Here is a 24,551-nt window from a genome sequence, read left to right on the forward strand (position 1 = left end):
TGGTTATATTGCCCTAATATTGCCTCTCTAGTGCATGTATATTGGCCTAATATTGCTATTATATTGTATGTATATTGACTACGGCTCATCAATGGGTTTACGGTTTAGGCCCTACTTCATTCAAAAAGAAGACGAGGACGAGAAAGAAACAACGTGCCTTTCAAAAACAGGCAGTCAGGTGCATCATAATTGCACCGTAAGACATTATAAGAAATTATTTTTAAAAATAATTTACACACGAGGGTTTTGCCGAAATCCTCCACACACTTTTTATTTTTTGCAGACTCCTTTTCAAGTTTCAATGACTCCTTCTGTACCATTTCTTCCAAGTCATGCACTCTGTTTCGAAGCGCTCGATTTGACCTGGCTACCTTGGCCAATTCATCATTTGTCCTTGAAAGTCACGCTTCAAAGTGCGTAACTTAGTGGACGGGACTTTACCATGCATTCAATTATAATGCAACTGTTACAATACTTCCAAAATATAGCCCAAATACAGCTATTGTTTTTCTATTGTATTATGACTTATATATTGGAAAAAGGTAATGCTTACCGTAGAAGACGACGGAAGGGTAGCAATTTCGTCAATGTCATCATCTTTTTCTTCTACAAAAGCAGAAGTGCTGGTTTTTTCTTCGGCGTCATCGCCAAACAACTCAACAATTTCTTCAATGTCGTCAACACCGTCACCCCAAGTTTAATAGGGCTGCTGCTTGTCAATTACAGTTGGGCGGAGAAGTTGCACATCAACCTGCAATTTACACATACAATATACATATCAGTAAACTTATTATATTTTCATCTGCATAACATTATCATTAAAAACATAACTAACCTCACAGTTCTTGAGTACTTAGCTCATTAGCTCATGAAAACGAGCTGAAGTATACGAGGGATGTAGGCATTCTCTTCGTGCACAACAAAATGCAGTGTAGCGAACGCTGGAAAGACCTCATAAGCCCAAATCTAGTTTGAAGAATAAAACGTCACTCACTGAAAACAAATGAAATTGAACTTAAACCTGAATGGAAATTTGCTCACCTAAAGTGCAAAGGCAAATCCTTTGATGTGGTACTCTCTTGGTCTACCAGTTGCCATTGTCTTTGCTTTCTTTTTAGATTTTTTTGTTTTTGCAGCTTTTTTGGGCACTTTTACTCGTTGGTAATCTGCACAAAGTGCCCTCAAAAGTGTGGCATTTGTCTTGGCATAAGACATAGCACCCCATGGATACTTCACAAACTCTTCAAGGTCTTCCGCCAATTTCAAATACTGCATGTCAATGTGGACATGTTTTTCACTACCCAACAACACAAAAACAACAAAGTATACAAATCAAAGCTTTAATACATCGTCCTCATCAGTGCAGTCGAGGAAGGCTTTTTCTAGTTCCAAAAGGCTGACGGTTTTATCGTTGCAAAAGTACTTCTTTTTCAATGAGCAGTTCTCATTAGTTGCGATCGGAGTGAAAGGAAGGTTTCCAAACCTTAGCCCTGTGACGACGCAAAATTATTGCGCCGTGAATTGGATCACCTTATTGCCAACAATGAATTTTATCCCGTTCTGTCTTCGGATTAGCCTTCCTCAGCAACAAGCTGTGGACAATTGGCGAAGTCCACTTAAGGTCCTCAATTAGTAAGAGATGACCAAAACAACAGTCTTCAAACCTTCGTAGCTATTGCGGACTGAATTTCTCCTTTATGGTACTGATTGCGGTCTTTGTATGGGAAAGGGACAATGCCTTTCCCTGAAACTTTTATTCCTCAGCAATCATCAACTTAATTGGAGAAACATATTTCCCTGCACACCAATATTATACAAATAATTTTAGGCCGTTGAAATCTGCACAATAACAAGCAATAAACACGCAATACACAGGCATATCAAGGCAATAGGCAGGAGATATATCAGTGGCAAACGTACAATATAGACAAAAGATGGAACCATATCACAGAGATTAACAAAAGCGAGAACCATATCACATATACATATTGCCAAATCCCAAAGGAACATATGATCATGAAACCAAATAAGATCAGGAAAAATAAGAAGAAACGTACAAAGGGCGAAAGACAAAGAATAAAGACAGAAGTCCGTATTTTCCAAGCAAGCAAACTCTCCTCGGTTATGTTGTTTAGCTAAACAAACTAGAAATAGGAAGGAAAATGTCAATGTTCCCTCATTTACAAGTAACTCATCTCCTATGTTACGTAACATTTAGTAGCCAAAACAAATGAATAAAAATATGTGATAATCAAATATTAGTCCTTAAAACAGATCATGGTCAAATCCCAGATACACAGTACAATATATAGTTAGCATTATACCTGCTTGAATGTGTTGTAAATAAAGAACTTCTCCCTTCTTCAAACACTCAGAAGTATAAAGAGTTTTCTTCAAACCCTTGTCAGCAACAATGCTTATACTGTACTTAATCCTGAAGAAATTTGAAAGAATGAACTTAGGAAGGTGCAATAATCATTTATGGATAGGGAAACACGAAGAAAGAAAAAATGAGCAGGAAAACACATGAGATGAAGTAAAAAGAAGCAATATTTCTGTCAAAGTTTAAATTTTGAGAAGACTACAATAACAAAATTCCAAATCAGGTAACTTCATAAGCTGCGTCCTATTGGATTAGAGTGTTTGGTCTAGCTCTTTCTTATTGTAATTTGGCTATAGCTTTCTCATGAGCATATTGTGCATAGTCTTTAATAATCTTTTCTGAAAAAGGAAAAAAAATAGTTCCCATGCTGCACACAATATGTTTGAGTGAAGCAATTAACATGCATTCCTAGGTTGTGCATAGTCTTTAATAATCTTTTCTGAAAAAGGGAAGAAAAAAAAAATAGTTCCCATGCTGCACACAATATGTTTGGGTGAAGCAATTAACATGCATTCCTAGGTTGAGGTGTTACAGACAGCACAAGATGCAATTTTGAAAAGATAAGAAGTTTTTCCTACAACAACACTAACATTGAGATTCAAGGATTATTCATTAGATGCCTTGAATGTCTGTAGCCCTGAAAATCAAGAGTTTTTTTATTTTTAAGAAAGAAAATAAAACTTATATCGGATCCAAATAGAAAAGAGGTTCATTGAGGTTCATATTTAGTGGAAAGAAACCTCGTTTAACGTATATGGGGGATAGAGTTCAAGAAAAACCAAAAGAATGTCTCCACAAACGAACAAATGAGAATCAACCTAGTGTAATATAATTAACCAATTTTTTTTTATTATGAATGCATAAAACATAAGTCTGTATTGTAAAATGAACATATAACAAGGTGAGTCTTCAACAAATTATAAGTGGACAATTATTTTCAAACAATCTGACAGCTACCCGAGAGAACTAAGGGAGTTAAGGCATGAGATGCAAACATGATAAACACCTTTAACCACTCGGACGAACCCATGCTATAATATAATAGATATTATTAGATAGTTATATGGGCTGAGAATGTCATTGCTTGGGTTAAAATATAGCACACGTCTCAAATTCATTCCACTTAACGAAAGAGAATGCAAGTTTGTAGTTAATACAAGCATCTAAAAACCAACGCTCAGTAGAATTAAAGGGTAAGAAAGATGTGGTGTACCAAGGAACCCCTAAACCCTAAACCAATTTCGAAGAAACCCATAAACCAATTTCATAGAAACCCATAAACCCTAAACCAATTTTAGAGCAACCCCTAAACCCTAAAACCCTAAACCAATTTCGAAGAAACCCCTAAACCAATTTCATACAAATCCATACACCCTAAACCAAATTCCCAAAAATCCCAAATTTCTAAGAAAAGGACGATGAACAGTACCTTGTGGATATAAACTGTGGAGTTAAGCTTGTATGAACAGACACCGCTGAGGGAGGAAGACCACTGCGTCAGAGAGAGAGAGAGAGTTACACGAGAGAGATAGCTGAGCGATAGAGAAAGATGAAGCCAAGAGAGTTGAGAGAGAACACAATTTCTGAAAAAGTTATATGGGGGCATTTAGTCGACAATAAAGATGTATTTATAGGTGGTAGTTTTAAAATTTTAAGGAAATGGTGGTATTTTTAGAAAAAATTATAAAATGGGTGGCATTTTAAGCCATTTCCCTATTAAATATAATATACTTAAAACGTATAGCCGCACGGCTATATTAAGGTTTTTTATTATAAAAAATAGTACGGCTACAAATTGCCCCCACTTCATGATGCATGGTAGACATGTGCTTTGTCACATGCAGGAGGTGCAGCTTGAAGTGTTACTTCTTCATGTCTTTCCAATAATTTGGATTGCTTCCAACGTGGAGCTTTGAAAGTTACCCTTTTTTTTTTTTTTTTTTTTTTGGAAGAGATATTATTAAGCTTAATAATATCCAATTTTGTTAAGATCTTGTGAAACAAGAAAGAAAATCCAATATTTTCCTAAACTAGGAATGAGAAACCCTAGCACCACTAGGAGCTTTGATGGTATTTGGCTTCTTTAAATTGCACTACGTTCATGAATATTGAGATCAACCAAATAGAGTAGCAGAAAAACTCCTCTTGTCGGCAAGAAGGTCTACAACTTTGAAGTTTGCATCATCCGAATTCTCAGCAACCAAGGTGGTGAGAGTTGCTTCTTTTCCTTCGTTGTTTGATTCTCTCATACATATATATATATATATATGCCTGCTTGCAGCCAGCGGAACAAAGAAAACTGAATTTTTTATTTTTTATTTATAATTTTTTTTTTACAGCCACCAGAACCCACCGTTTTGGGCATATCAAGAGACCTGATGGATGAATAGCAGATTCTCAATTGGTATGAACAGCAAATTCCCTTGGCATACGAATTTACTATGCTTGCGTCAGTTTTTTGTTTGTTTTTTGTTTTGTTTTGTTTTTTTTTTTAGGGGGAAAGGGAAGGCTGGCAGGTTCAAGTCCACCTGCGCTGGGCTCAAGGTGAAGGCAAGAAGGCGCTGGCCTTGGGGTGCGACGTGGGCCTGCGTGAGCTGGAGCTAGGGCAAGGCGACGATGGGCCTTGCGTGAGGCGTGGGCTGCGCAGGAGCATGGGCGAGCGATGATGGGCTTTCCGTGAGGAATGGGCTGCGCAAGCTAGCGCTGGAGCGAGCAGGCCAGGCGCGACATGGGCTTCCCTGCTGGTCCTGGGTTGGACGCGACGTGGGCTGTTCGCGACGTGGGCCTAGATGGATGTATGCTGGGCTGCAACAATTGCTGGGCCTTCGTACTGGCTGGGTTGGAAAAGTGGGCATACTGGGCTGCCCCCATTCAGCTTTCTCCTTCCCCTTTTTATTATTATTATTATTTATTTATTATTTATTTTTTTTTTCGCTGCTGCTACACATCTATTACTCTTTCAATCAAATTTGTTTTATTTATTTATTTATTGATAATACTCATATATATATTTTTATAATAGGTACCTTGAAAGAAAGCGAAGAACGTAGACGTCCTATACCGCTTGGGTTTGATCCATCTCTCCGACTTGGTGATAGCCCGCTCAAGCGCTTAGGCTTTACGTAGTGGGGACGAGTGAAGAACGTAGACGTCCTATACCGCTTGGGTTTGATCCATCTCTCCGACTTGGTAATAGCCCGCTCAAGCGCTTAGGCTTTACGTAATGGAGGACAAGTGAAGAACGTAGACGTCCTATACCGCTTGGGTTTGATCCATCTCTCCGACTTAGTGATAGCCCACTCAAGCGCTTAGGCTTTACGTAGTGGAGGAGAAGTGAAGAACGTAGACGTCCTATACCACTTGGGTTTGATCCATCTCTCCGACTTGGTGATAGCCCGCTCAAGCGCTTAGGCTTTACGTAGTGGAGGATAAGTGAAAGATTGCTTCTTGTGGCATTTCATCTTTATCCGGATCTCCAAGCTTGTACAAGTAAGCGCTTTCCCTTGGTTGCTCTATTTTTTTATTTTTTTTCATTCTTCAAGTTTGAAGTCATTAGCCTGATATTGAATATTGTTTCATGCTGCTCATCTTATACAAATGGCCTTCTTCAAGTGTTTCAAGAAAGGCACTGTTACTATTCTTGAGGATGAAAGTGATAACCGGGACGAAGGTACCACATTGCTTGAAGGTAGTTCTACTACTCCTGCGCCTCGGGTTCAACACCCACCTCCAGTTGATGTTCCTCTGATTCAGGTCCCTAGTGATAAAGGAGAACTAGAAAGTGTAGCAGATTCACATGAAGATTTCGTTCCCCTCGGTCGACGAATTCGCAACCTGAAGCGAGGACATATAAGTAGCAATGAAGATAGTGAAGTCAACTTTAGGCATAAGAAGACAAGTGTTGGATCTCTCTATTGCGATTTGGACATGGCATACCCACTCGATGACACATTTTTTTGTGATGTGCCTGCTGTTTCGCAACCAGTCTTAATGAACGAGGTAAGCAATTTGTTTCACTTTGAGCCCCTTTTTTTTTTTTTTTTTTTTTTTTTTTTAAAATTTAATTTTTTATTTAATTATTTAAATTATATATATATATATATATATATATATATATATATATATATATAATTTTTTTTTTTCAGGGAGAAGTCGTGCATCATGTTCCCACCGTGTCCGAGCTTGTGCCATTTAATCCTGTGCCTATCGAAAGGGAAAATCGTACTTTGCACCCGATGAGTGGTTCAGGTATTAGCCTAAGAGGTATTACTCAAATCTTTGTCACGCTCCGTGTTTAGAAGTCTTTGAGTCTACTCGCTTAACCATTATTCTCCGATCAATGTAGGTTCGCATGCGCAACAACATCTATCAAAGCTGGCTAATCACGCATCTACCTCTGAAATGTCATGTGGAGAACCCAAATTAGGTGTTGCAGACAAGACCCTTCGCAAAGTAGTTTCCGTTTTAGGAAACCAAATAAAAAGCATAATCTTGAAGGCTTCATTAGAACGGCTTCCTTCATTCAAAGATGAGCTTGGCAAGCTGTTGACTACCCTTGAAAATGTGGGGGCGGACGTCTCATCTTTAAAAGCTATGATCGATGCACTTATGGTGACCGCAATTGACTATTATTCTGCACACTCTACTTATTCCCAGAAGCTTTCTCCTGAGATTCAAAGCGATCGTTTAGCTGCCGTTGACTCTTCACTTTCTATTGCTTTGGCTCTGCAACAAGCTGAAGAGGTTCATCAGTTTTCCATACTTGAGTCTATTAAATCTGTCAACACGCGTATGGAAGAGTTGAGGAGAGAACAAGAAGAATTGGAGTTAAGACTGCGTCAACTAAACGAATCACTTTCGGAGAGTGGTGCACAGCTTTCATATCATCATGGTGAGGTTACCCGCTTGAGAGAGGATAAGATAGCAGTTGAAAAAGCTCCTGTATTATCGGCTACTGATGCTGAGACATTAGATGCGCTACGAGTTTCTTTTGAGAGATTACGTAATGGCTTCAGGGACTTGTCTTGGGAGTAGCAAATTTTATTGTTGTAAACCTTCTTTGTTTCATTCGTATTTTTCTTCGAACTTGTCAAAGTGTTGATGTTTACTAGTTAACTTTCATAATGAAATAAAAGCATTTTCTTATTTCATTATTTCTTTCAAATGGTTCGGATTGATGGGGAAACCCTTTGTTTTTATTTTGATGTGACTGAACTTGGAATTATTTGTCCAAGCTGCCTATGTACCCTCGATGAAAAGGGATCAAGTCATCACGTAGTTTAAAGGGATTTTTTTTTTTTTTGGTGTCCTAACTTTTGCTTGAGTCGCCCTTTCGGGTTTTCAACTCAACGGACTTTCTTATGCTCTAACTTTTGCTTGGATCGCCCTTTCGGGTTTTCAATCCAACAAGCCACTTTTTTTTTATGCTCTAAATTTTTTTTGAGCCGCCCTTTTCGGGTTTTCAACTCAATGAGCCACTTTTTTTTTTTTTTTTTTTGAGTGCCGTACGCAGTTTAGGCTCATGCGGGCCAGGAGCTTGGATTTACTTCATGCATAGTATCGTTTCAAGAACTTTCCATTGATGGGGCCGACTCTTAAGCCGTCCTCAGCCACGATCTTGTAAGCTCCACTTGTGTATACTTCTCGTACTACGTAGGGCCCATCCCACTTCGAAGCAAACTTACTTCCAGTTTTGTGTGTTGTGATGATAGGTCTACACAATGCGAGGACGAGATCTCCTACCTGGAAAGATCTAGGGCGGACTTTCTTATTAAAAGCATTTGAAAGTCGGGCTTGATAACACTCTAAGCGTTGTTGCGCTTCGAGTCTCTTTTCATCTAATGCTTCTAATTCTTGGAGACGTAGCTTCGCATTCTCTTCGTCAGTCAATCCCTCTTGTATGGCCATCCTCAGTGATGGAATTTGACTTTCTAATGGCAAGACCGCTTCCACACCATACAAAAGTGAATACGGCGTAGCCTGGGTAGGCGTTCGGTTTTCCCAACAACTTTTTTCAACAGGTTGCAAAGAGTTTTGTTGAATGCTTCTGCAAGACCATTGGCCGGGGCGTTGTACATTGAGGAGTTGCGTTGCTTGAAACCGAAGTCTTCACACAATTTGTCCATTAACCGATTCGAGAATGGCTTTCCATTGTCTGTGATGATGTAACGCGGCACACCATACTGATGAATGATGTTTACTTTGATAAAGCTCACTACGTTTTCTTTCTTCACTTCCTTTAGAGGTATAGCTTCCGCCCATTTCGAGAAGTAGTCTGTGGCTGCAAGGATGTAAGAATGACCGTCAGAAGATTTGGGTGCTATCGGTCCAACCACATCAAGACCCCATGCATCAAATGTCCATGAAGTAATTGTGGGATGTAGTGGCTCCGGCGGCTGGTGTATAAAGTTGGCATGAAATTGACATGCCTGACATTTCTTCACATAATCCATGCAATTCTTGACCATAGTCGGCCAATAGTAGCCCATCCTCTTTATTTGGAAATGTAGCTTTGGCCCTGATTGATGAGCTCCACAAATACCTGAGTGAGCTTCCTCCATTGCTTTGGATGCATCTTCTTCTCCCAAGCATCTTAGAAACACGCCTTCGAATGAACGACGGTAGAGAATTTCTTTGTAATAAATGAATCAAGGTGCCCGACGTCGTACCTTTGATCGATGTCTCTTGTCATCTGGCAGTTTCCCATGCTCAAGATAATCAATTAAAGGTTGTCTCCAGTCGTCAATGTCAATGGACAATACTGAGATAACATTGACTCCTTCTTGTGATGCTCCAAGTGCTAATGGAACAACCCAACGGTGGCAAATTGGAAGATTCACTGCTTCATCTTTTGTTAACGCCAACGTAGCAGCAAGGTTGGCTAAGGCATCTGCCATTTGATTTTCTTTTCTCGGCACATGTTCCAGCGTCACGAGGTCAAACTTTTCAAGTAACTGCATGGCCATTTGGTGGTATGGAATCAAATCATCCTTCCTGACCTCGTAATAGGTCAGTAGCTGGTTGATCACTAACATGGAGTCACCGTACACTTCTAAGCTTGATATCTTCATCTCCACGGCCATTTGCAAGCCCATGATCAAAGCTTGGTATTCTGCCACATTGTTTGAGCAAAGTTCACTTAAACAGAATGAATATGGTAATACGTGTCTCTCGGGTGATACGAAGACTACGACAGCCCCTGCCCCATCTATGCGAGCCGATCCGTCGAAGAACATCATCCAAGCAGGAGAAACGTCAGCGAAGAAGACTTGTTCATCGGGTAAGTCATCTAAAATTTCCCAGTCTGCTGGAATTGGATGATCGGCTAGGAAGTCTGAAACAGCTTGACCCTTAACCGCCTTTGCTGGAGTGTAGATGATTTCATATTGATTGAGAAGCAATGCCCACTTGGCCAAACGCCCCGTCAAGACTGGTTTTGACATAACGTACCTCACTGGGTCAGCTCGTGCAATTAGATGAACTGTGAACGCTTGCATGTAGTGCCTTAACTTCTGGATAGCAAAAACAAGTGCAAGACACGTCTTTTTCTATAGGTGTGTAGTTTTGCTCGGGACCAGTAAGGGTTCGGCTTAGATAGTAGAGTGCTTGCTCTTTATGCGACTCATTCTCTTGTGCCAGAAGGGCTCCGATTGATCTTTCTTGAGCCGCAATGTACAATATGAGTGGCTTGCTGGGAATAGGAGCTCCTAACAGTGGTGAACTCGATAAGTACTTCTTTATGCTCTCAAAGGCGTTGTGACAAGCCTCATCCCAAACGAATGGGACATCTTTTTTCATACGACGACTGAATGGTTGACACCGCCCTGCTAGGTTTGAGATGAATCGCCGAATAAAAGCGAGACGTCCTTGTAAACTTTTCAGCTCACGTAAATTTCTTGGCTCGGGCATATCTCGGATAGCCTTAATCTTGGATTGATCTACTTCGATGCCTCGATGCTTAACAATGAAACCAATAAATTTACCTGACGTGACGCCAAAAGCACACTTCAAAGGGTTCATCTTAAGTTGGTATTTCCGCAGCCTGTTGAACACCATTCTTAGGTCTTTCAAGTGATCTTCTCTTTTTGATGACTTGATCACCAGATCATCAACGTAGCACTCGACATTCTTGTTAAGCATGTCGCCAAAGATCTTTTGCATTGCACGTTGATAAGTCGCACCTGCATTCTTAAGACCAAATGGCATCACCTTGTAACAGTAAATTCCTTTCGGAGTGCGGAAAGCTGTCAGTTCTTCATCTTCTGGCGACATTCTTATTTGATTGTATCCAGATGAACCGTCCATGAAAGATAGGGCTTCATGACCTGTGGTTGCATCTACCATGAGCTCAATTATGGGCAATGGAAAGTCATCCTTCGGGCAAGCCTCGTTTAAATCTCGGAAGTCAACACAAATACGAATCTGTCCAGTAATCTTCTTCTTCACCGGAACAATATTCGCGATCCATGTTGGGTATTTCACCTCCCTAATGAATCCGGCGGCGATCAACTTGTCGACTTCGGCTTCCATTTGACCTAGAAGCTCCGGGCGAAAGCGACGTTGAGTTTGTTTGATCGGACGCGTTCCAGGCTTGACTGCAAGGTGATGGACAGCAACTTTTGGATCGAGGCCTGGCATTTCCTTATACGTCCAAGCAAATACATCTTTATACTCAAGTAGCAGTTGAGGATATGATTTCTCTTCACTAGGGTTTAAGAGTGCACTAACGAAGATGGGTCTGGGATCTTCACTTGTACCCAAGTTGAGTTCTTTTAATTCATCTACAGTCGCCTGCCCTCCATCTTCTAGTGCAGGAGGGGCTTCGTGAACCTCATCCTCGAAAGGTTCCTCTTCATCGACCTCTTTAATCGTAACATGATGAACAGCTAGGACCTCTACTTCTTCATCATCGCTTTTGTTTTGCTGACTTACAACCTTCCTAGTATGTATGATTGTCCGTCGTTTCACTTTGAGTTGGTCACCTAAAGTTACGTCTAATGTTGATTGACGTTTCATACGTGACGAAATTAGGCTTCGGATTTCATTATCTTCTGTCGAATCAACATGAACTCCACCTTTCAATTCTCGCTGGTTTTTTTCTTCAGACAGCTTGTTTGGAACTCCGAGTCTTTCTAGCACCGATTTGCGTGAAGTTGATCGAACTCCCCTTTGACTATTATGTCTAGTTAACCTTTTGAACACGGAGGGTCGTGATGTTGATTCTCTGATACGACTAAAAACTGAGGTCCGTTGAGTAGGCTTGGCTAAGCGGTCAAACACTGAGGCTCTCTTAGTAGACTTTAGTTCTTCCTCCTCTTCGACCACTTCAGCACTAATGTGTTGAGCCTCTGCCTTCTTTTCTTTTCTTCTAGCAGAGATCTTAACTGGTGCGATAGGAGTAAAACCAAGGCCTGCTCTAGCTGAGTCGATTGCATAACCCTGCTCCTTCAACTTCTTTTGGGTTTCGCTAAGGCCATGTGTCCTTTCGCCGGTGATGTCTGGATTAAGCTCTCCCAATGAAGGAGATAAGCCGAAGTCATAACCTGCCTTCGACATGAGTTTATAAGCATTAGGATCAAAACCTTCTTTAGTTCTTTTGACCGGAAGATATTCGTGTCTTGTTGCGTTTTGTGATGGTCTGACGAATCCCGGTACTGAAGGTTTTGAAATGTCCGAATTGTTCAACTTGGGCAAAGGCATGGTTGTTGACTCCTTCAAGAACTTCATATCACTTTCCCCTAACTTTCTTGATTTTACTTCTTTTCCAAACGGGGATTGTCCTTCCTTCCGTCGGGACGATGAGACATAGCGAAGAACAGGAATAGACACTTTTTGTGAGTCTATTGATGATGATCATGTTTGTCCAGACGAAGTGTTCTTCTTGTTGTCATTCTCTTCAATGGGAAGGCACTTTGAATCCTCATCTCTTCTTGGTATGGCCTTGCCTGTTGAGTGAACCTCAATGGGAATGACCTCAGATGCCACGTCTTCATCGATGTAAAACTTGGCGTCGGCGAAATAGGACTCAGCTTCGGTAAATAGTTTGACATCACCCAAGATTTTCTTCACTCCACCTCTGTAAAATTTGAAACATTGGTGTAAAGTTGAGGGCACTATCCCATTTTCATGTACCCATGGCCTTCCTAAAAGAAGATTGTAGGAAGTCTTAGCATCAATCACGTGAAATAGGGTGTTTGACTTTAAGTCACCTATCACGAACTCGATTCTGATCATACCCATGGCTCTTTGCCCTCCTTGGTTGAAGCCTTGAATCATGAGACGACTTCGAGACAATTCATCTATGGTGATGCCTAACTTCATCATTGTGGACTTAGGCATGATGTTTACTGACGAACCTACATCCACGAGCATGCGACTAAGTTTCTGTTCTCGCACGTACCCTGACACAAAAAGCGGACGGTTATGTGGTTTGGAGCCTAACAAGAGATCTTCATCGGTGAATGTGATAGAGGCACATGTCGCGCAACAAATAGCATGATCTTGAGACTCATGCTCCAATCTTTCAGCCCTTCTTGTTTGATTTGGATGAATATTGAGATCCATCAGCGCCTTGACCAATGCTATGCGTATTGCTTCAGGAAGTTGCATCGCTTCCTCAATATTGAAGTGCGACGGTGACTCCTCTGCTTGTACTGAGACTTTTGGCTCTTCATGAGTCTCAAATTTTCCTTCCGAGGCATCTTCGTCATCCACTTGATAGCAAGTTGTCGTATGCACTTCCTCCATGGGTCCTCTTACGAAGAACACTTTGGGAAAGTACTCTCCTAGCATAATCGGAATCCGTGGCTCTTGGACTAGTGGTCCACTTTCTTGGTTAGAGTCTCTCCTCACCATTACTTTGGTTTTGCTTTTAGAGTATTGGCGCGAGCTTCTCTTTCGCCGCTCCTTCTTTGATTGAGCATTTTGTCGTCGAGGAGTGTGCTTCGTACGAGACTTCCTCCGAGTAACAAGTGTCCATCCGTCATCGTCATCGCAAGGTGAGTCATCAACGAAGCCATCATCACCTTGATTGGTTGATTCGGCCACCACTTCTTTTGCACACAGATCAGTCACCCTTGGCGACAATGAGGGCAACGGCACGGGATCAAAGGATCCAAACACAATTGTGGCAACATTCGCGTCTGCGATTTCGTAAACGTCCAACTCAATCCTTCCTGGCCTAGCCAAGTTCATAATTAGCTCCTTCAACACGAAGCACTTCTCTACTGGGTGGCTGACAATTCGGTGGTACTTGCAAAACTTAGGGTCGTTAACCCGGTTCATCTCTTCAGGTCGCTTACATTCTGGCAATTCGATCACCCTTTTTTCGAGCAAATCCTCCAGCATACCTGCGACATCAGAGTCAGGGAAAGGGTATGTCTTTTCCTCCAGCTCCTTCAAGGTTCGTCGACGTCTATCCACCTCTCGGGATGGCTCCATCCTTTTGACTTCTTTCTTCTTATCTCGGGTGGAGATTTTGACAGGGACAGTGTTGATTGTCATTGCTTCCTTGGTAGGCTTCTTGATAGACTTATCTGCCTTTTGTCCAAAGACTTTCTCCTTTTTATGCTCTATGACAGGCTCATGCTTTCCTCCGTGGCTGGCGATACTTAACTCCATGTCATGGGCACGAGTGGCTAGCTCCTCAAACGTGAGAGGTTTAATCCCTTGTAGAATGTAGAGTAACCCCCAATGCATCCCTTGAATGCACATCTCAACTGCTGATATCTCTAAAAGCCTATCCTTGCAATCCAGGCTTAACGAGCGACATCGATTGATGTAATCAACGACAGGTTCATCTTTCCATTGCTTGGTACTTGTGAGTTCCATCATACTCACGGTGCGACGAGTGCTATAGAATCTGTTTAGGAATTCTCGCTCCATTTGATCCCAACTGTCGATGGACTCAGACTCTAAGTCTATATACCAATCAAACGCATTTCCTTTTAAGGAACGAACGAATTGTTTCACCAAGTGGTCACCCTCCGTCCCAGCATTGTTGCATGTTTCGACGAAGTGTGCAACGTGTTGTTTTGGGTTGCCCTTTCCATCGAATTGTTGGAATTTTGGAGGTTGATATCCCGTTGGCATCCGCAGGTTGTCTATCCTCCTGGTGTATGGCTTGGAGTACATGAGCGTGTCTCGGGAAGGAGCTCCATATTGAACCCTGATGGTGTTCGCGATCATGTCCTGAAGTTGTTGGACTGATAAAGAGCCCACCGAGGCGGCGTCACCTTTTCCGTGCAACTTCTCACCTGACTCTGTTTCATGACCTAATCCTTTCTCGCTGGATTCAGCTTCATGATGTGTTCCTTTCTTGTGCGTGTCTTGACCAGGCTCCTTATCCTGATGTGTCTCCCACTTGTTAATGAGAGAAGCAATCTGCGCATCTTTCTCTTCGACCATCTTCGTCAATTTCGTGACCGCTTCGCTCATATGGGCTAGCTGTTCTTCAATGGACATTGCTCCTGTCACCATGACCTGCATAGCCATAGAATAAGACTCACCTATGGACGCCGAGTGATTCATGGCAATCTTCTTCAGTTGGTCGTCGGATGGGGATCCATGGTAAGAGCCTGTGCTCGAGTCAGCGTCTGAAACAGGCGAGAGTGAACGTTCTCTTGAATTCTTCGAGCCCGAAAAACTCCTTTCTTCGTTCCGAGAGTTTCTCTCCTCCGCTCGGAGGGTATTCTTCTTTGCCCCCAAGGGAGTCAAATTGATAACCGGTTCACGCCTTCGGTTCACGTCTTTCGCCTTGGAGTGAGTCGGTATGGCAGTGACAGGTTGAGTTGCGGATATCGCCTTGGCCTTGCTCCGGGTGACGACCCCAGCAGAGTCTCCGCTTGAGAAGGAGGCGCTCACGCTTTTGTCTCTCATCGTGGGAACGGTTTGAATCTTCTTGGAAGCCATCGTTTTCGGTGTGTTGATTGATTTTGGAACTGGAGAAGAGATGAGAGGCAGAGATTGTCCCACCGGGCGTGCCAAATTTGTAAACACGAATTTCCTGCAACAAATGAGACAAGAACACGTGTACAAAATGATATTTGTATTAATGAAATTTAGGGTTACAATCTCTGTATTGAATCCTCTGATTCGATCTCTGAAGTGTTTAAAGAAAAGTTGTGTTTGATACAAGGGTCGTAGAGACTTGATCTTGATCAAACGGGTAGCACAAGGCTTGCTTGGGTATTTGGATTTTTCTGGGGTGGAGGAACCGGCACGTATTTGTTGTGCTTGGTGGCTCTTCCGAAGTGAGGTGAAGAATGCAGAGAGTTTTCTGTTTCTTCTGAGTGCTTGGGTGTGTCTAAGCCTCTCCTTTCGTCTTGAGGCCTCCTATTTATAGGCTCTTGTAGGATGCTTGACCTAAATAACTTTCCTTATTTAAAACCTTGTTTTATGGGATTTTGATTTGATTTAAATCAATTCCCATAATTTGGCAATTTAACCTTCAATTGATTGACCTGATTAATACTTGATTTAAATCAAAGTCAATCACAGAAGATTCCTTCCCTTAATTTTGTCTTCATCTTGAACCGTTTGATGCACTCCGTCGGATGTCGCCACATGTCACTTTTTGACAACTAATTCGATTTTGATGAGTCACACGCCACATGGACGAATTATGGGGCCCACAATTTAATCCACCGTACCCTAATTATTTTCTCGTCCAATGGAATTTATTGCACCAAAATTTCTTTGTCTACAATTATCCAACACTTTTTTTCATGCTTCATGCCTCAGTTTGTCTTTATTTTGTTCACACAACACCAATATAAGAAATCCAAGCCTTAGGTAGAAAATATCAAAGTTCGAACTTACGCCCTCATCTTGGAAGGACTTGTTCCATCAGCACCACCAATAATTGAAATGCTCTTGATCTTGACATCTGATGTAATTGTATGAGAAATAAATGAACAAAATATAACTCAATTAGAATATAATGTAACGACATCATAGATAACTTCATCTAGAATGGTAGGTTTTAATAAAATTTCTTAACACGCAACACAAATGTTTTAAAAATAAGTACAACTATGTTTAACATCAGATATAGCAAATGAGCACAAGAACAAAAGATAATTATAAATGACACACAAATTAAGTGTTATGTTTGTGAGAATGTTTGGGGTGTTCACATATTGGGCAAGGGGTAAGGGGTAAGGGTAAATGCCCAGTAATTCAGGGCTAATCAATCAATCTGCTCTGATACCATGTTAAAATTTCAGAGGGACGGACCATTGGCCCACCACTAGTAACATCGATATTGTCCCCAACTTAACCACATATTTTGTAGGTGTGGGTTTTATACAAAAGGCCTCGATGGTATTAGGAGTGGAACCATTTAATATATGGGACTTTCTAATTATTTAAGTTTCCAATGTGGGACTCTATCTATTCTTCAACACTCCTCCTCACGTGAGACCACTTTTTAGTGGGCCACACATGCAACCAATTATGTTAAGATTTCATAGGGATGGGTCCTTGGCCCACTACTAGCAACATCAATATTGTCCCAAACTTAACCATTGAAATTGAATCTGTCACATCCCGGGATCGGCTCCGCCGTAGCACGATATTGTCTGCTTTGGGCCCCCCTCTCTGCCCTCACGGTTTTGTTTTTGGGAACTCACAAGCAACTTCCCAGTGGGTCACACATCCTGGGATTGCTCTGGGCCCCCACTCGCTTAACTTCGGAGTTCCCATGACTCCGAAGCCAGTGAGCTCCCAAAAGGCCTCGTGCTAGATGGAGGCAGGCATGTACATATAAGGCACATCACCCCCTCTCCGTTGGTCATAATGTGGGATGTTACAGAATCCCATACTCAAACTCATACAAATCCGACTATGGAGATCTAACAAAACATGTTACCATTGAAATTGAATGAGAATATGGAAAAATGGGTACAACTAGTCAACTAATGGATCTCCCTGTCCCCGTCCATTTCATGTTTATGCATTCTTTAACTAATGTCCTAAAGATAACACATAAAACCACAAAAGTGGATACTCATACTCAACAATTGGAGCCCCAGAAAGCAGCATACTCCTTTTGGATTAGTTAACCAGACCAACTCGGTTTGTAACAAAACTAATCAATACAACAAAAGAAACATGAAACTGAATATTCAGGTAAGAGAATATTTGTTCATCATTAGCTTCCTAGCAACCAAACATAACATAAACCAAAACAGAAAATGGAAAATACTGATTTTCAAAGATGCCATTACGTTGTTGATAAACGTGAGTGGCTAAAACCCTAGCTTGATGTATTTGCAGAGATGCTAGACCCGCCAGGAAAAAAGATATTTGAAAAAAAAAAAAAAAACACGCAAGTTTTCCAAAATTGGGCCTAGGCGGGTCCTTTCTATTTTATTTTATAAATAGTACAGCCGCTTGGCTATGCTCTCGAAATAATATATTTAAAACGTATAGCCGGTTGGCTATATTTAAAAGTACAGCCGACCGGCTATACCCCAAAAAAAAAATCAAGAGGACCTGTTTGAAGAGGACCTAAGAAGTTGCCACCAATACCAACAGCGATGACATCCTTCAAAGCTTTTCCTGTGGCACCAACCGATACAATCTCCACTCAGATGTGGTAGTTTGTTTGTTCTTGTTGGAAAAAATGGCTCACCTAAAGGATACAAAGGTTTTGGCGCTCAAAGGGAGAATTTGAAACTGCCTAAAAGCGACCGGTCGCTGGGAAGTTGCGACCGGTCGTTTCTGGGCAGATTCGAGGTCTGGAGCTAAACCAAGGAGCGACCGGTCGCCAGTTCTTTGCGACCGGTCGCAGGAAGCATGAGCGACCGGTCGCGTGACATTTGCGACCGGTCGCTTAGAAGCAGAATTCAAAGTCTGGAGGGAAACTTCTGGCGACCGGTCGCCCATTCCTGACGACCGGTCGCTCCAGTCGTGCTGTGACGTTTCCTTTACGTGTTTTCAACTGTGTTTTCGATGGCTATCGCTTTCCACATGATTTCAGAGGCTTAGTGGGTCACTTCTGAGTTAAATGAATGTTGACTACCTGCTGGATAAGTTGGGAGAGCACTCATGGCTAGTTGGTTATCTTATTTCAAAGAGATCACTCTCCATTTTCTGGTGTAAGTGGGAGGTGGCTGAGTGGGATATCATTTACCTACTTGATCTGACATTTAGTCTAAGTGGTGACTAAAGGAAGGAACGTGGAGGACAAAGATTGTGTCTTATCTTATGTCCATTGGCTTGTGTAGGAAATGGGGTGAAGTAAGATAACACAAGAGGAGAAAACAAGTTGGATAATTAGGAAGTGGCTGAAGCAGAAGTTTAGTTTTTCTGGTGAGAGTTTCAGAAAAGCCAAGGGGAGAGCAAGAGAGTTCTCTAAGTGTATCAAGGTGTTTAGCAAGGGTGTGAGAGAAACAGATTGTGAGGGTAGTGTTCTAAGGGGGTTTCCTTTTGTAAACCAAAGTTGTAACCTATCTTCATTAGTGAAATTTCTCAAGGTGATCACCAAAGAGGATGTAGGCAATTTGCTGAACCTCTATAAACACTTGTGTCATTTGTGCTTGGTTAATTTGTGTGTGTGTGTAAGACTCATCCATCATTGAGTTCTTTGTCTAAAGTCCATCAACAACAAGATCTTTAAGGGCAGTGAGTTAGTTATTCTAATTCACAACAGTTCTTGTATATAAAAATAAAATAAAAAACAAATCATGCTCGATGTTGTGATGAAGCAAACCCGAAAAGTTTTGTCATTGCCTTTATTTATATATTTTGCAGGTTACAAGGAAGCTTGAGGGTCACGCTAAAAGAGTCACTAGCCTTGCCTTCTCGAACACTCTGAATGTACTAGTTTCTTCTGGTGATGATGCATATTGGAAACTACAATTATTTCAGACATGGCTTCTACTCTAATGTGACTTCTGTTATTTAACGACGTCATTTTGGCCCAGCAGATTTTTGTGTGGGGGCCTGTTGGGTGGGAAAAACAGAGAAGCAAATTGAAAGGGATGAAATAATGATCAAAACCAATATTCTAGATGCAGTTAACTGAAGAGTTGGAGTCAAACTTATGAGCAATGAAAAAGAACCATTTTGCAGTCTAGGTAAACTAAGTTTAATTCTTCAAAGTATGACCCTCACATTTTTCCTGTCAACCTGATTTGATGTCTCCAATATGTCAATATGAGATAGAAATAACAATTGCTATGCAATGAAGATCTATTTCCAGATCAGAAAGCAAAATTTCCTTGAGGCCATTGACAAGTGAGAACATCATTTTTTTTGATGTTTCTTATAATCTATACATAAACAATCTTATAAAAATAAAAAAATAATTAAAAAAAACTATGTTCTGCATATTTTTGGTTCATTCTTGACAGCAATTGTCGCTCCAAGGCGTTAGATATCCTCATGAAGGATCTCGAATTTTTTGCCAAAAGTAATGAGGAGCTGTTCAAAGAAATGCATCAAATGTGTATGGGTTCAATCCAGCAGGGATCATAAGGCACTCTCTATGTGTGGAGATATAATGTCTATGATGAAGACTATGATGAAGGAAAATGCTATATCATTATTCATTATCATATAAATAAGGTACAACAAGCACCATATATGTATCTCTTCAATATGATTGATATATTTGCCAATGATCCTCGTAAAACAACTTGTATAAGAATTGAAGAAATATTATTACATAACATTCTATAGTACTATTAGCTACTATATTTTCACATCAGAAAAATACTAAAATACAAATTTAAAAAATCATTGCTCTTATCATCGACCTTGAGGGTCTTGCCATCCGTTGGTACTAAGCAATGAATCCCATCCTTTATCTACAATTAAGAATCATACAAGACATCAACTATACATGCAAAACCATATAGAAAAGATGAAATTTTTGACGATCATTCGTGTTCAGCTCAACACATGACCTCTATCAAATACAAGGGCATTATCAATTCTCACAAAATCAAGGACGTTCTTCATGCTGTTCTCTGAGTTGTAAGTGACATGTTGCAGGACATTCATTGGAGACGTGCTGCAGAGAAGGATTCGATCAACTGATGATATGTTGTATGGCACATTCGAATCATGATCCACTGGGGAAACAACAGGCGGCTGCTGGAAATGATTACTGTTTAGATGATCATTTCCTTCATTCTCATTGCCTGGAAAGGGCTGTGGTTGTATTTCAGTGCTCATGTCATTTCTATTGACAGGGAAGCTTGTATTGCAGCCAACACCAAGCAGGGTGTCTTGCTCCAGTGAAATGTTGCATTGGGCTGTGATATAATCAATCAATTGTTGGTCATCAGAGACCTGTGAATATGACAGTTACCAAAAAAAAAACTATTTGTGAGAGATGTGACCAAAATGAAATTTCAAATCGAACATAAGAAATTAAAGCAAGGTTTGAGTGAAACATCATAAAATATCATACATCTGTGGAGACAAACAGCTCAATCAACCCCCTGCACTTGGAACCAAAACTGTAAGTAGAAATATATAGTTACATTTAATTATATGTTGAGAAAAGGACTTTCTTTTGGAACTAGCTAGGAAAAATGGGAACTTGAGCTCACTGCCATGGCACTTGAATCTCTGTTAGAAGATGAGTTCAACCAAATGGGCTGGTTTGATATTAATGGATGTGCATAAATCCTGCTCATGAGCACCCATGGTTAATGATATAAAAACACTAATTAATTTCTTTTGTCAAGATATGTATGGTAATTGGTAATTATGATTGAATGAGTAAACAAAAATGTGAAAATGAAAAGGATATATAGATACCCAGAGTCTAAGGGCAGAGAAGAAGGAAGCTGGGCAAGAAGATCACAGGAATTTGTTCTTGAGTGCTGCATTGTATCTCTGCATGGAAGGAGTGGATAAACTGGAAAAATAAGTTCATTTCCTCCATTAGTCTGAGTGTTCTCATCAGCCCCAGAAAAACAACAATCCATCAACTCAATAAACCTAAAAAATAATAAAATAAAATAAAAATTAGCCAATCTAAAAATTAGTCACAAAAAGAAACATGAATTAGTAACTGTGAATTAAAAGGTTCCTCTTAACCTTTGGTCTTCACTCAATTTCAAAATAACACAATAATCCCAGCCTTTCAAACCCACAAGGGGCCTAAGCCTCTCAGTCAGATTTTGCATGATGATGGCATATCTACAGAGAATTTATTCAATAATGGATATTTCTTCAAAGAACAATCTATCGAATCTCATAATATGCAGAGATAATAATATTCCAAAAGCCACAAGAGACCTCAATTTCTGAAATTCTTGTTACAATAATTCCACAAAAGCTCCTTCACCTAGCCAGTCATTCTATCAACAAACAAGAGGGGAAGAGCAAATGTCAAAATCTACAACAGAAATGCAATATCCAAAGAATGAAAAGCAGTCCAACCAAGAAGAACCATCAATGGATGAATATTGAATGCATAAAGATTTATCAAGTTTCAAGCAAGAAGAACCAAACCAATCAATCTATTGCTTAACCAAACCAGAAATAAATAGTCAGAATTTGAGATTGGGGCCTAAAAACCGAACCTTGTTATTGGCAAGACCATAGAAACTCCATGATAGGATAGCTTCATCATTTACTTCCACCGAAGACAGACACCAAGTCAGCAAATTTTGTATTTAGGGTTCCCATGACTTGTGCTTGCTTCGGCTTCCAAATCTCAATCTCAAGCTCAAATTTGCAGGTAAACTTTTTCAATTTCGGGTTTCAGACTTTCGGTCAATCGCAGTGTTCAAAAAATCTGGCTAGGAGGATGGCTAGGCGGCTAGGCGGGCGCTAGGCGGATGGCTAGGCGGCTAGGCGGGCGCTAGGCGGATGGCTAGGCGGCTAGGCGGGCGCTAGGCGGATGGCTAGGCGGCTAGACGGGCACTAGGCGGCTGGGCGGGCCTCCTAGGCGGGTTAGGTCATTTTTCGGTGTCGAACAAGGGGGACGAAGCAGCCGAAACTTGTCAGCGTCTACAAGCTCCGTCCTCTGCGAGTGCAAGCTTCGTGTTCGTTTGTATTCAAAGCGTATAGCCATGCGGCTATACCCTTAAAATATTCGAATATATAAATATTTAAAGCGTATAGCCAAACGGCTATACTTTGAAAATATCCAAACGTATTTTGAAAGTAACGCTGACAGGCTATACTTTTTAAATATACAATTTTATCATATCATTTTATGGTTTAGGGTTAAAATACCACTTTAGCCCACTGGGCTAGAGTTATTTCTTCAATTATTTTATTTATACAAACGATATTGGGGAATGAGAATCTAAATTCTCTCTGATACCTTCTATTCTAATGATTTCCAAATATTAGCCCATTGGCCATGAATAAAAAATGAATTTTATTTATAATAAATAATACAGGTTAAACCCATAAATACAACAACAACAACAACAAAATCCCCCAACATTTTGTGGATCAAAGGATGTTGAATTTCATAGTATAAAATTGCTTGTATAGCAATTTACTTTGTAGAAGAAAAATTGGATACAAAACCGTCTAACGAGACAACGAAGAGAAGTTTGCAGCTCTTTTTTGAAAATTAATTAAAGGTATCGGAGGTCATATGACATTGATATATGAACTATTCAAAATGAGAATTCAAACAACATGTGTTAGATGAGATGAAGCATCTCATTCTTAAATATAACATATTATGCTTCTTAAATATAACATATTATTTAATTTGTCTACTAGTTGTGCCTGTTGTTAAGCTGGTGCAACCAACATTCTTTCACCATGAAACTTTTCCTGAACCTCAAAGAAATTTAGTAAATTGAAGTGTATCCTAGCATCAAAAGTCATAGATTACATAAACTCATTAACCAAAGGTAATGCTTCCTCTCTAGTTTTGGTCTTCCTTTCTATTTTGTGATTGCATATGTTCATACATAAGCCTGTGCTCGTTTGTGTGTGTGAGAGAGTACTTGTTATTCTCATATTTAGTAAAAGATTTAGTCACTTTCTGTTTTTTGTAATTGGGAGAGACACTGACTTGTGTGTTTAACTTGACAGCTTGAATTGGCAGCATTAACAGTGTAAAGACCCTCATCCAAATCGAGTCATTAAGACTCTTTTCGTTGATCATGTTTGTGAACCACAGGAAAATGTTCCTTTGTCTCAACCAATTGAAAACAATTTGGAAGTAAGATATGCTATGGTGACATAAATTTATTTTTCTTAAGTATTTGTCCTCATTAACCAATGTCCTGCTCGGTGTCTACACTTACTGATTTTTGTCCAAATCCAGTTATTAAAATCCTTTAAATTGATCATGTTTGTGAATGGCAGGACTGTTTGTCTTTGTCTCTATCGACTAGGAACAGTTTGCAAGTAAGATATGTTATGGTAAACTGAAATTCTTTTCGTATCGGTCCTCATTAACCAATGTTTCCTGCTCATCAGCCATACTAGCTGATTTTCTTTTTCTATTTTTAAACAAGATTTTGTTTAGTCTTTCTAGTTTCTTCTAAGATTGCTCTAACCTTCTGTATTTATCCTTCACAAGCAACATCAAATCCACTTCCAACTTCTTCTGCTGAGCCAAAAATTTATCTATAACACAAGATGCACTCTCCGGGAGCAGTATCTCTCAATGCTGCAAAGAGCCTAGGTATTTTATTTTAGTTCTTCAAGTGATGTTGTTGGGTACTGGTACCCTCTAATTTATGTTTGAAGTGTGTCGTCATTTTACACATTGCATAGTTGTTATTATTAACTTTTGATTAAATTTTTGTGGCTACAGCTATAGAGGTTATTGACTATCCATGCTTGTCCAAAAAAATGTTCTTTCTGATTATGGATGAGGTAATCTGAATCAATTTTATGTACAGAATTACATAATTATAGAACTTGTGTGTCTTGACCTTGGCTTTCTTTCATTTGTTTAGGTAAAATCAGTTGTCACTGATCCTGGCCAAAGTCACCTGTCTGCGGTTGCCATACCCAATGTTTTGCCCACTACTTTTGCCCTGACACTAAATGAGGGCTCATCTCCAATGAGCATGGATTTTCATCCCACTTGGCAGACTCTTCTTCTATGTTAAGTAACGAGAAACTACATTCTTTTGTTTCTTTTCTTTTTTCTCCCATCGTTTATAAATTTCCTGTCTTTTTAGGATGATCACGTGTGGTAACTACTTTTGATAGTTCACTCATG

General features: G+C 40.3%; 1 protein-coding gene, 1 long non-coding RNA gene and 2 pseudogenes across 3 annotated transcripts in view; all 4 read right to left on the reverse strand.

The window, feature by feature from the left end:
- Positions 1-22,455, reverse strand: part of LOC148296258 (transcription factor ABORTED MICROSPORES-like) — a 59,588-nt gene extending 37,133 nt beyond the window's left edge. Inside the window, exons 1-3 of one of the 2 annotated variants that reach the window (XM_088249729.1) lie at positions 21,928-22,455; positions 21,158-21,235; positions 20,947-21,025 (exon numbers count right to left, since the gene is read on the reverse strand). In XM_088249729.1, the coding sequence (XP_088105855.1) occupies positions 20,947-21,025; positions 21,158-21,235; positions 21,928-21,977 (207 nt within the window). In that variant the 5' untranslated portion in view covers positions 21,978-22,455. Of the gene's footprint in view, positions 1-20,946; positions 21,026-21,157; positions 21,341-21,927 lie in introns of both variants that reach the window. The other variant, XM_088249728.1, reaches the window with a different exon arrangement.
- On the reverse strand, positions 698-3,413 carry LOC148296259 (uncharacterized; annotated as a pseudogene).
- LOC148296260 (uncharacterized) lies at positions 9,842-14,095 on the reverse strand (annotated as a pseudogene).
- On the reverse strand, positions 19,914-20,855 carry LOC148296261 (uncharacterized). Its single transcript, XR_015833385.1, has 2 exons — positions 20,805-20,855; positions 19,914-20,683 (listed from the first exon to the last, which is right to left on the reverse strand). It is a non-coding gene; the product is annotated as an uncharacterized LOC148296261 (long non-coding RNA).
- Positions 22,456-24,551: the final 2,096 nt, after the last annotated feature.

The sequence above is a fragment of the Prunus avium genome, chromosome 2 (genome assembly GCF_965620075.1).
Source record: "Prunus avium chromosome 2, drPruAviu1.hap1.1, whole genome shotgun sequence".
NCBI lineage: Eukaryota > Viridiplantae > Streptophyta > Magnoliopsida > Rosales > Rosaceae > Prunus > Prunus avium.